Source organism: Eleginops maclovinus, chromosome 4, assembly GCF_036324505.1.
Source record: "Eleginops maclovinus isolate JMC-PN-2008 ecotype Puerto Natales chromosome 4, JC_Emac_rtc_rv5, whole genome shotgun sequence".
Taxonomy (NCBI): Eukaryota; Metazoa; Chordata; class Actinopteri; order Perciformes; family Eleginopidae; genus Eleginops; species Eleginops maclovinus.
The window spans coordinates 28003592-28016432 of record NC_086352.1 but is presented as its reverse complement, the minus strand read 5'-3'; the positions used below and the strand labels follow the sequence as shown (position 1 = coordinate 28016432).

The 12841-nt window shown below is 40.6% G+C and overlaps 1 protein-coding gene across 10 annotated transcripts in view; it reads right to left on the bottom strand.

Moving 5' to 3' along the window:
- The window catches only part of ppip5k1a (diphosphoinositol pentakisphosphate kinase 1a), a 38316-nt gene extending 26255 nt beyond the window's left edge, over positions 1–12061 (bottom strand). For all 10 annotated transcript variants that reach the window (XM_063881148.1, XM_063881149.1, XM_063881150.1 and 7 more), the window contains exons 1-3: positions 12008–12061; positions 7142–7679; positions 5566–5761 (exon numbers count right to left, since the gene is read on the bottom strand). In XM_063881148.1, coding sequence (XP_063737218.1) covers positions 5566–5761; positions 7142–7285 — 340 coding nt within the window. In that variant the 5' untranslated portion in view covers positions 7286–7679; positions 12008–12061. The remainder of the gene's footprint in view (positions 1–5565; positions 5762–7141; positions 7680–12007) is intronic.
- Positions 12062–12841: the final 780 nt, after the last annotated feature.

Sequence of the window (12841 nt, the reverse complement as noted above, 5' to 3'; positions counted from 1 at the left end):
TACATCATTTTAATCATCTTATTTTTATTTTGTTATCCTGTGTGAACCACACTGTCCTGTTTTCCATCCTTATTCTGTTGCTGCTTTAACTACTGAATCTCCCCACGGGGATTAATAAAGGTACATCTTATCTTAAAAAACCCACCCCAGGACTTCCGGTGGGGTAGAATGGAGTAGGCAGTGTCGAGTCTAGCTCCCGTTACTTTTATTAATTTACTATTTCAAATCCCCATAGTTTTGTTTTTGGCCATCGCCAAGTAGATAATTATTCCACTCTGAACACTTTGGTGCTGGATTATGGCTTCCAAACAACTGAAATCGGGCAAAAAGGACCAGTCTGCCAAGGGCGACCTCGCGGCGGCAACTGGTGGTGACTTCAACATGGCGATCTTGGCTAGCCAACTGGAGGAACACCGGAATGCTATTTCTGCGGATTTCAAGGCTACTATTTGTACGCTCGAAGCCAAATTAGACTGCATTCAAACCACAGTCTCCGACCATACCCACTCAATTAATTCGCTTGAATCCAACGCTAACGAACAAGACGGACGCATACAAAGTTTGGAGTCAATGTGTGCAAAGCTAGCTGAGGATAATACCAGGCTACAGGCTAAGCTCACCGACCTCGAGTCTCGCAGCCGCCGTAACAATATCAGGATCGTTGGCCTACCTGAGTCCATCGAAGGACCTCAACCCTTCATCTTCTTCTCTGAGCTTCTGTCTGAGGTCCTTGGTGACGGCGTTCTTGAGTCACCACCGGAGTGCGACAGAGCACACCGTACACTCTCCAACAAGCCAGGACCGGGTCAGAGACCGAGACCCGTGGTCATCAGGCTCCACAGATTCCAGCAGAAAGACAAGATCATCCGTCAGGCCAGAGCTAAAAGAGGCAAGCTCCAGTACCGTGGGACCCCCATTGCAATCTACGAGGATTATCCGTCTGAAATAGTGGAGCAGCGCAGGGAGTACCAAGAGGTGATGTCTGAACTCTATCAACGGGGCTTATATATATTATAAATATATAACCCTTCGTATTAAGAGGGCATGGATGAGCCACTTGTTCCACTTAAAATGTTCCCACAAAGCCAGAGGGGCAGCAATTATTATTCACAAGAATGTCAGATTTGAATTGACAAATTCAATATCAGATCCTAATGGTCGTTATGTCATAGTTTCGGTTATGCTACAGAACACACCAGTAATACTAGCTTCTATCTACGCTCTCAACTGGGATGATGACAATATTTTTGTGAACCTCTTCGCTCGAATTCCCAACGCCGACAACCATCGTATTATTATGGCCAGGGACTGGAATTTGGTCCAGAACGTGAGTCTCGACAGGTCATCGCTCACACAATCTACTCTCTCCAAATCGGCCAAGGTAGTACTGCACAATGCATCACAATTAGGACCCTCAGACCCCTGGAGATGTATTAACCCACAAAGTAGAGCCTTTTCCTTCTTCTCGCACAGGCACCACACTTTTTCACGAATTGATTTGTTTTTACTCGATAACTATTTGATTCATCTGGTCAATTCATGCGAATACCATTCTATAACCATCTCAGATCATTCTCCCACCTCAATTGACATTAATTTCCCTCTTGGTAGGTCCCCCCCCTCCATTATGGAAATTCAGTTCTCCCCTCAGACAGTGAATTTAAAGACTATGTTTCCACTCAGATTTCTTCCTACATTGAAATTAATGACACCTCCGACGTTAGTTGCGGTATTCTTTGGGAGGCTCTTAAGGCCACTGTGCGGGGATAGGTCATTTCCTACACTGCACGTAAGAGAAAGGATGAAAAGGCTAGGCTTTCAGAAATCTGTGATGAGCTTCGCTTACTTGATGAAACATACTCCTCCTCTCCCTCCCCTTGTCTCTATAAAAAACGCCTCCTGCTACACTCAGAACACGATCTTCTGATGACAGGCATTGTTGAGAGACAACTGAGACAGTGTAGGCAGCGTTACTTTGAGCAGGGCGACAAGGCTGATAGACTCCTAGCTCAACAGGCTCGTGCGGCCCGTGCGTCCAGATTGATTCCCCAAATCAGATTATCCGATGGCAACCTTACTTCTAACCCAGCTGATATTAACAGGTCTTTCTTGGAATTTTACACCAATCTCTACACTTCGGAATGTCCCCCGATCCCCGCCATGACCCCCAATCCTCTAGACTCCTTAACATACCCCAAAATCAACGAGAACGTCGCTAGCAAATTGGGCAGCCCCATCTCCACCCTTGAGATACATGATGCAATAAAATCAATGCAAAGTGGGAAGTCTCCTGGGCCCGACGGCTATACAGTCGAATTTTATAAGGCATATTCTTCCAAGTTAGCCCCAATTTTGGCTAGAATGTAATATGACTCTCTCCAGACAGGCCGATTGCCGGAAACTTTGTCCATTGCGTCCATCTCCTTGCTTATCAAGAAAGACAAAGATCCTACTTCCTGTGGCAGTTACAGTCCAATCTCACTGTTAAATGTGGACTGTAAGATACTGGCCAAGATACTGGCTATCCGCCTCTAACGTGTACTGCCAGATATTATTTCCCTGGACCAAACAGGCTTCATGGTGGGGAGACACTCTTTTTTTAACACAAGGAGGTTGCTCAATATAATTTTCTCTCCTTCCTCTAACACCCCCGAAGTTATAGTGACACTTGACGCAGAGAAGGCCTTCGATAGGGTTGAGTGGGGTTACTTGTTTTTTATTCTTGATAAATTTGGTTTTGATTCCCAATTTATTTCCTGGATTAAACTCCTATATGCCTCTCCATCTGCCTCTGTACACACTAATGGCATTCGATCTCCCCCTTTCTCTCTCCAACGTGGTACGCGCCAGGGTTGTCTTCGCCTGTCTTTCGCCACTGTTGTTCAATATAGCCATTGAACCTCTCGCTATCTGGCTCAGAAGCTATGATAGGTTTGAGGGCATTACGCGTCACGGCATGGTTCATAAACTGTCTCTATACGCTGATGACCTTCTTCTTATGATCTCGAACCCCTTATCCTCTCTCCCCCCCATACTGTCGATTTTAGATCAATTTGGCTGTGTATCAGGTTACAAACTAAACATTCAAAAGAGCGAAGTATTTTTTGTAAATAAAATGGCAAAGGCACTTCCCCAATCCATATTCCCTTTTAAAAGGGCTGTGGAGGGATTCAAATACCTGGGGGTGTTTGTTGCAAGCTCTTTTAAAGACCTGTTCCCTAAAAACTTTCAACCACTACTAGATAAATGCAAAACTGATATGTCCAGGTGGGCCTCCCTTCCCCTGTCTCTTGCGGTTCGCGTCAACCTTATAAAGATAGTCATCCTGCCAAAGTTTCTTTACCTTTTCCAACACATCCCAGTGCGCATCAATAAAGCTTTTTTCACTGATCTTGATAAGCAGTTGAATGCGTTCATCTGGAACAACAAGCCTGCACGTATTTGAAGGTTGTGTCTCCAACTCCCTAAATAAGAAGGAGGCCTGGCACTCCCCAACTTTCGCCACTATTTCTGGGCCTCTAACATTAACAAACTCCTCTATTGGGCTAACTGTAAACTTTCTGACCCCTGCCCACCTTGGGTACATATCGAGTTGTCAACTTCTGCTTCTTTACACTCTATAATCTGCTCTCAGCTCCCTGTAGCGACCCATAAAAATTTGAGTAACCCAATTGTTACTAGCACCATAAGCATTTGGCTCCAATTCAGGAAACAGCACGGGTTACATAGAGCTTCAGTTCATGCCCCAATTTCAAACAATCACCTATTCTCTCCATCGTGTACTGACCCGGCCTTCCGTGTTTGGTCGAACAGTGGTCTCGCAACGCTTGATGACCTTTACGAGGATGGAGTCTTTTCATCCTTTGAGTTCCTGTCAGTCAAATTCAACCTGCCCAACAGTCATCCCTTCCGTTTTTTCCAAGTCAGGCACTTCATCCAAAAGCAATTTCCCCATTTTCCTAACCGCCCCCCCGAATCACCAATTGATAAATTTCTCACACTCGACCCTGATCAAAAGCGCTTGGTTTCAGTTCTCTATGGCCAGATTGGTTCCCTGAGTCGGAATCCTATGGTACCTCTTAAGGAGCTCTGGGAGCGTGATCTAGGTAGCAACATTTCCGATGATCAATGGAGTGACGTTCTCAACCTAGTCCATACATCATCCATCTGTGCTAGACATGGCCTACTCCAGTGCAAGGTGCTCCACAGAGCTCACTTTACCAACGCTAAGCTGGCTAAAATATTCCCAGATCGGAGTGATGCCTGTAACAGATGCAATCAATCTCCAGCTGATCATCTCCACATGTTCTGGACTTGCCCGAAGCTGGACAAATTTTGGTCTGACATATTTGGAACCATTGAACAGGCCTTTAACACAAAGATAGACCCTAATCCTATGACTGCACTGTTCGGCCTCCCCCCATCTGGGAATATGCCCACTACTATACGCCGTGTCATTGCCTTCACCACTCTACTAGCTAGATGCTCTATTCTCCTCAAATGGATACATGCTTCCCCACCAACACATGATCAGTGGATACGGGATACGGGATTACAGTGCCTTCAGATGGAGAAGTTAAGATTCTCATTAAAAGGATCTCCGAAATCCTTCCGTACTACCTGGGACCCACTATTAGGCCTTATCAAAAAACTCCCTATCACTTCTGAAGCTGAGTCGCAGGTAGCTCTCTGAAAGGGAAAAAAATAAAAAATAAAAGTGACCGTCATGTTACTGCTCTTCCACCATGGCCCTTTGTTTTTTGCCCTATACTACTCTACTATATTTCCTTCTCCCTCTTACCGAAACCTTTTATTTATTTATTTTCACCAGGACAACAATGTCTAATATTATTTTCTCCCTTGATACTGGATTCTTAGAGACTGTTTTTGCTCAACTTGACTTTCTTTTTTTTTTAATTTATTTATTTATTTTTTTAAAGAAAAAAAGATTGTATTATTATTATTATTATTATTATTATTATTATTATTATTATTATCATTATTATTATTATTATTTGTGGGCCAACCATACCTGTGGGTGGGGGGTGGGGGTTGGGGGGTTTAAAAAACAAAAACAAACAAGACTGTAAATAAGGACTCTCTATGGACCCTGAAGTGATAATGGAGCATAACATATTTTTATTTAATTTTCAAGTATTCTTTTTTCCCCATTGTCCTCCTTTTCTAAATTGTATGCACCTGTACTGATTATTACTGTTCTTACTTCTTGTCATTGTCTGGATTATGACTTGTTTGCAATAAAAAGATTGGTAAAAAAAAACCCACCCCAGAAACATGTGTCCTTCACATTTAGCCTGCATCCCACACATACTGGGTTCATGCCTGCACACACACTACAAATCCTGCCCGCATCATGCTTGTAGTTCACCAGGGGACAGCATACAGAATATATAATGTGCATGCATGTGTAGATTTTGTGCTGTTTCATATGCTCCAGCTTTTAAATTGGGACATTGCTATCACCTCTGTAGCTTAAACACACAGACGAATACACACAAAAAGTCCTATGTTTGCTGACGTGTGTTTGTGTGTCTGGTTTTGTACCCTTGGAGTGGAAGGAGATGAGGCAGTCGCACAAAGGCCATTTGTCCACGGGCTCATTGAGGATGGCGTCCTCTGGGAAAATGACCACGGTGATGAACTCGAACTTGCACAGCCTCTCCAGGATCTGGGTCATGGGCTTGGACTTGGACTTCTTCATCATGCAACATATCCCAACCACGATCTGTTGCTCCGGGGGCTGGACGGGGTAGAGAGAGAGAGAGGGCAACATTTCAACACTCGTTCTGAGGAAGCATGAGATACAATGGCAGCTTTGTCCCATCAATACCCCATAAAACCTCAAGCTGAAGCACTGAAATAGATTTCAGTACAGTCTCCTCTTCTAAGAGAGGAATTTGTCAAAAATGGCCACTTACCCACGAGAGCACACAGTTTGAGAGGAGCACGTATATACTTTACAAAAAGGTGCAATGTTAGTGTGATAGAGACCAAGCAAAGTTTTTATTGTCTGTTGATTGTTATGGGTGTTTCTGCCCAGGGCCTGCATAGGGGAATTATCGCATAGCTTAATCTTATATAAATCATCTCTTCTCTTTTGATAATAATGCTCATTTATGCATGGTGCTTGTTTTATTAAGGCGCATAATAAATCAGCAACCAAATGAAGGAACATCTGCACTGTCAATCTTAAGGCATGCTGTATGGCATAGAAAAACAAAACCCAAATTGCTATTGAGATTTTTTTTTATTTAAAAACTCCGGGTTAGTGCAGGATGTCCCGTGTCGTGCCAGGGACAATTCTCTCTGGCCAACAAGTGGTCTAAGTGTCACCTAAAAAACTGTCCTCTGTGAACTTCTATTAAGCAGACTAATTTACCTTAGATATCTTTGTTAACTTAAAGCGGCTTATTACTAAACAAGTTTGAAATAAGTCTAATTATTGGTTCCTTACTAACACAATTACATTTAATAGTGCAATTGTCTTTGCGTGCACTTTAGTTCCATTACAACCAGCTTTTCTCAGTAAACCCGGTTTCCTTAAAACTGTAATCTGGATAATGGATCAGACAACCCTGATTGTCCCCAGTCGGATTTCTCCTAAAATCTCTTTGTGTACAGTAAACACATTATTTGTTTTGAGTTGTCTTTTGGCATATATTCACATGCATGACAAAGACTCAATTACACTAGAGCAGTTGGATTAAAGTTGGGATGTGATTACAGTTAACGACCCATCAAAATTAAAATCAAAATATTTGTAAAATGAACTGTTAATGTTAACTGGAAGCTGGCAGCTCGTCTGCCAATGTATTATCCAACCAATATCTGATGATTTTGATTCAATATTCAACTAAGTGTCCTCCAGTTTATCAGGAAAATATATTGTTGTAGGAAGGACAGCCTGTTATGAAAAAGAAAAGAAAATCCAAAATCCAAATCAACAATATTAGAGGTAAACATTCACAGTGTCATTGAAAAATATACCAAAATGGTCATGGAGGTTTTTAAGAGGATTTGGGCAGTGATTTGGCACTATCCCATATTGCAATATCGATTCAACTTTGATTGATTGTCATCAATCGCCATCGTAAAGAAGTTCTGTAGTTTGACATCCCACCGAGTCTGAGTCTTCGTCGTCCTCATACAGCTCCATGTCTGTCCTCATGCTCTCTTCCAGGACTTCGCTCTCATCCTCCTCGCAGCCCACGAAGAATCTGGGAGCGCCACGCCGGCTCTCGCCCGGGCTGTTGTTCTCTGACATCACAGTCCCCCGCGGCAGCCCTCAGCTTCCCACCGCGCCATCGTTCACCAACACACTGCCAGAGCTGGCCGCCGATGTGGGGCCAAGGGAGAGGTAAGGGTCCTCTCTGGCTGGGCTGAATAGCAGAGCTGGTGGATGAAGGTGTGTGAGGCAGAGGAGCAGAATGAGACTGAAAAGAGGGGCGTTCAAAACCTAAAACGGCTTTGTGAGAAACTATGGTGCTGGTCAGTCCTCTGCAATGACAGCGTCCATGAAGTTTCTCATTTTGTATTCAGCAAATTCACATCCCATTTGATTGGCTTCTGTTTTGTAAGAGTCTTTAGCAACTTGGAGGCTGCAGCTCCAATTATCTGATGACAGTCCTGGCCTCCATTTGTATGAAAGACTGACAGTCCTACAAGAGAAACAAAACATTCAAAATTATTCATGCAGGTTTTGCTTCAAGATGTCGAATAATAATTAGAGTTGCACTAACTGGATACAGCATTCCTATGAAAGTTGCTCAGTTGCAAATAAGCCAAAATGTCTTGACTCTTGAGAGCAAAATAAATGACTACATGGGACTTTGTGCTTCATATAAAATATTCAATAAAACTGCAATAATGGACCTTTGTAACATAAATTAAAAAACAGAAACATGGACAAATATGGATGTCTGCAAAAATCTCTGTACATTACGCCTCATCATGAAATGAAAGCTTTAATTGATCGTTTTCTGAGCTCAGAATGATTATATATTATAGGTCTATGTTGATACAAGGCAAGGCTACTGCTCGTCGTGTACACATTCAGAAAGATCCCACACTTTGGATTTCCTGCCCGACAAAATAACTTAATGACCAAGCACAGCTCCGAATTAAGTTTGAGGGTTTTTTTGACACGTCAAAGCACACGCAGAACACAGATGGATTTTTATTTTCATCCAAGTTCAACAAATGTAATTTCATGATTTATTTCAATGGTAATCTAATGGAAATGATTGAAAACACTGATTAAATCTAAAAAAATAAAAACATTTTATGGCAATCGTTGTCCAACTGCATTATTTATGCCAAGCTGCGAGTGTAATTTTGGTCTTTCAACTAAAAGAAAAGAACACATTATCTGGCACAGCAGCTCCCAGCCTATATACTATTATTTTAAGCAAAAAATAGCCGTGTGATTGAGCAATCATTAATTCCAGAACTGACTCGACTTGTACACATTTAGCCCTGACGCTGCAGTCTGGAGCAGCAAACAGCAGGGGCATCTACTCTGTCCCAGGCATGGAGACAGGCCAGGCAGCACATCACATGTCGTACTGTACACAAACAACCACAGAATACTCATTACCCTCTGGCACGCTATAAGACGCCCATCTGAACAACAAGACGCTTCCCCACGAGGCACAGCCACTCGAGGGTCAAGGTTGACTCTCTACCATGGAAAATACTCTTATGAGCATAAGCAGCCTAGAAGGGGTCCAAAAGAGAAAATAAACAAACACGTAACTGTCCAAAGCCGGAGGGACCTCAAGCTGAGGGATCACGAATAAAACTGCAAAAGTTCCCTCCACAGAATCTGCCTGTACAATCGAAGGTCGCTGTGACCTTAAAGACGCCGTACTCCCCTGATCTTCTTGGGATTCACAAATAATGCTAGTATGGTTGCAAGATTTGGAAAAAACGTAGTATTTTCACTGATATGAAATAGGAAGGATTGATAACTTTTTTATTATAATTCTCATTCTTATTGAAAGACAACATGATTATGGTGCGATTGTTTTAAGAGCAACTGTGCCAAACAAATACATATTCTACATATTTCTGCAGCTCCACAATAATTGGTAAGATTGTATTTTAACACATATTTAACAAATGTATTTAAAAATGTCGTGCCTTCTGCAACTCACTATAGTAGTTTTCTATATTTTGAATTTTAAAAAAAACACCTACAGGTCTTAAAAATAAATAAATCAGCAACTATTTTGATAATTAAGTATTTGATCAATATATTTTGTCAGGCTGTTTTCTATGAAAGTAAATTAAGTTTTGGGATGTTAGTAAAAAAACAAGCAATTTAAATATTTAATTGTCAAGATATATTGACAATATTTGGATAATTAAAACAGTTTTAAAATTAAACCAAGATCTGTTCGAAGAACCCTTTGTGTGATTAGGTCTGTCTGTCTTTGCCCATGCATTTAAGGCAATGTTAATAAGAAAACAGTATACCTGTGGCTGTCAGGCATTAGCCTACGACATTATAAATGTTTACCTGTTGCCTAGTACCCAAATACAGAAATTCATTCTGACGCTCACTTTGGCTCTGAGTTGATTTAAAATAAACTCCTTCCATGCCTAAGTGGATTAGAGTTTCAGAGCTTGGGTGTAACAGTTAATCTCTTCTATTACACCTCCTTACTCAAGCTCTGAGCCATAGCCCCCGCTCAAGACACTGGGGTCATGTCCTCATTTTTTAATGGGACTCTGTGGGTTTACACGATCCCCGGTGCAGTTTACATTCTATATTTCATTTTACGGACTGCTTATGTTGAGTGAAACACCTGCATCCCCATTATGTCAACTTGGAAAAGCTTGAAAAGGCAGATATTGCTTGCATTAAATCGAAATTCTTTTTTTGAAATGCTCGAGCTATGAAACAGGTTTCATTGGAGACATTTGAGCAGAACATTATAGCATTTTTTCCATTAGTGATTACTCTGCCTACTGTACAATTTCCTACATTTCTTTAGTCAATACAATGTCAGAAATCACAGAACATGTCCTCGGTTTACCAAACCCCAAGTTTATACATTTAAAAAAGGTCTCGTTTTCTTAAACAGACAATCTAAAACCCAAAGACTTTAGATCTAAATTGATGTGAAAAACAGAAATGAAACAAAACTAAGTGGGAATTATTTAAATTGGATTTGGAACCAGAAATGTTTGATGTTCTTTTGACTAAACAAAAATAGCTTAACTTTGAATTCATCATCGAATCAGTAAGTAATTCCTTTTTTGTCAATACACTTATAATTGCTTTTTTTATTAAAGCAGATATGACAATATGTTAAAACTCCAGTTCACAAGTTAGACGAGTAGATGGAGCCATCACTGCATTTGCATAATTCCACTCACGTCCTCTCACACGTAGTAATAATAATAATAATAATAATAATAATCACCTGAGTATCTGGAGCTATATTGCAACACTTTATTCATAAATTTGTCAATTTTCCTATTTTTATTTTGCTTATCTTGCCTCAACTTCTACCTACCTGACCTTGAAGCAGATGAGTCAGAGGTCTGAGGCAGGCTCAGACAGAGCGCTCTGCCCGGATCTTCTCCAGCCTTTAACCTAACCCTGACAGTGCAGCATGAATCTGTGTTTTTACAGCCTTGTGTAATTGTGGTTTGAAAAGGAGACATAGCTCCAAATTTCTTGATGGCAATTATTGCCCTGCTGTGACATAAACAGACTAAAGAGGAAAAGTAGGGGGTCATTTCTGACTTCACATATTTTGAAGAAATATAAAAAGATCTCTTCACAATGATTTGACATGTTGCAGTTCTTTAACAAACTGTACATTTAAGCAAACTGATGCCCATAAGTGATTAACGAAATGATTTCAAAATATTGTTTTTTAATAATATGCATTTATTTACAGTTTATTTTCTGAAAAAATCCATTGGTCTATAATCTATGTAATGTGTGTTAAAAAAAAGCATTGATAATTATTTGTTTCCCGGACTAAAAGTCCAAAATCCTAAACATACTCATTTTAGATTCGCATTACAAAGAGAAGCAGAAAATCCTAATGAATGAAAGGCTTGGAAAAAAGAATAATTGAATTTCTAATTACGAGGCTTAGAACAATGTCCATATTTATAAAAATATTTGCTTTGGACCTGCAGTGCAGTAAGCAGGTGCTTTTCCAAGGCTTACACTTCTGAAAATAAAGTTGTTCCAAAGACATGCATATTAGTTCCACAAATACACATTTTTCTTATTTAGTTGTATTGTTTAATGTGTTATATAACACATTGTTGGAGGAGCTCGGGACTTTAGCTTTTCATTCCTATTTCTACACTGCAGCGTATGTGCACATGACATTAACACCTTTGAATCTTGAATCTTGAAGATGTACCTGGAATAAACTCCAATGATATAGATGCACCTGATGTCCCGGCTGACAGGTTTAACTGTATGAATTGATGACAAAACGTGATGTTAAATTGAACTAAAAATACTGTGCCTGCAGGATGGTTAACGCCAACCTGTACCACAGATTGCAGGTTGTTGTGACCCTTACATCGCTTCATTACAGCAATTAATCCATTATGTGCAAACCGATAACTTAGCAGATGGAGGCTAGAAAAGTACACGTAGATTTGTAGGAACGTTTGTCTGGCAAAAATAATAAATACAATGTAATGCAGATATTCGTGTATAAAAACGAATAACAACTGAACACCACGAACTCAATGATAACGTTGTTTGGTGTTAGCTCTCGTTAATATTAGCACTGTGAAACACATTTAGCAAACGGTGGCTAATTTTAGCATTCAGCTAACTAGTGACCCGAACGGTCTGCAATGTAAACAAGTATTCGAGCGACATTTTATCCACATTTAAAGCAAATAATCAATGCCTTTGCAATTATTAGAGTCAACAATAAAGAGTCACAGCGTGTAAATAGTAATTCCGTGAGCAGCGTATGACATTAAACAATGAACTCACAGTGTAGCTGCAAGGTTTGCATCGCTGCCACCAGCTCGCTTCCTTTACTCTTGACAGTTTGCATGTGAAACCAATCTTATTTTCTCCAGTTTGACGCAATGTTGACTGAAGTTTGATACAACCAATAGGAGAAGAGGACGACTCTACGAAGGCATTACTTTAAACCGGAAAAGACACATGGGCCAATAAGCAACGACCAAAGTCACACCGCATGAGAAACAATATCCAGAGGAGCGTTAGCGGCCTCTAGCGTTCAAGAGAGACAATATTCAGGTTTTTTTGACAAATCTTTTTAAATGTAAAATACTGTGATTCTCTATTACACATGTTAAAACAACCAAAACTCCATTGCCCTGCAATCTCATTCACACATACATACAATTATTATTATTATTATTATTAATAATAATAATAATAATAATAATAACAATATTAATAATAATGAATCACATTTATATAGCGCTTTTTTACGGTACTCAAAGACCCTTTCATATTGCCCTATCAGAACTATGCGAACAGATCATTTATTAATTTATACTAGGGTTCAAAACACAAACAGAGGTTAAAACAAGAAGAAGATGGTGGGAGTTAGGTGGTGAAGGTGTGTTTTTAGTGCAGATTTGAAGGAAGAGAGGGTTGGGGAGACTTTGAGGTGGGAGGGAAGCGAATTCCATAGGGATCGGGCTGCAACTGAGAAGGCCCGATCGCCCCAGGTCCGGTGGTTTGTCCGGGGGACTTGCAGTAGGTTGGCAGAGACTGACCTGAGGGAGGGGGCATGGTGATTTTGAAGTTGATTCTGTGTTTTATTGGAAACCAATGAAGTTCACGGAGGAC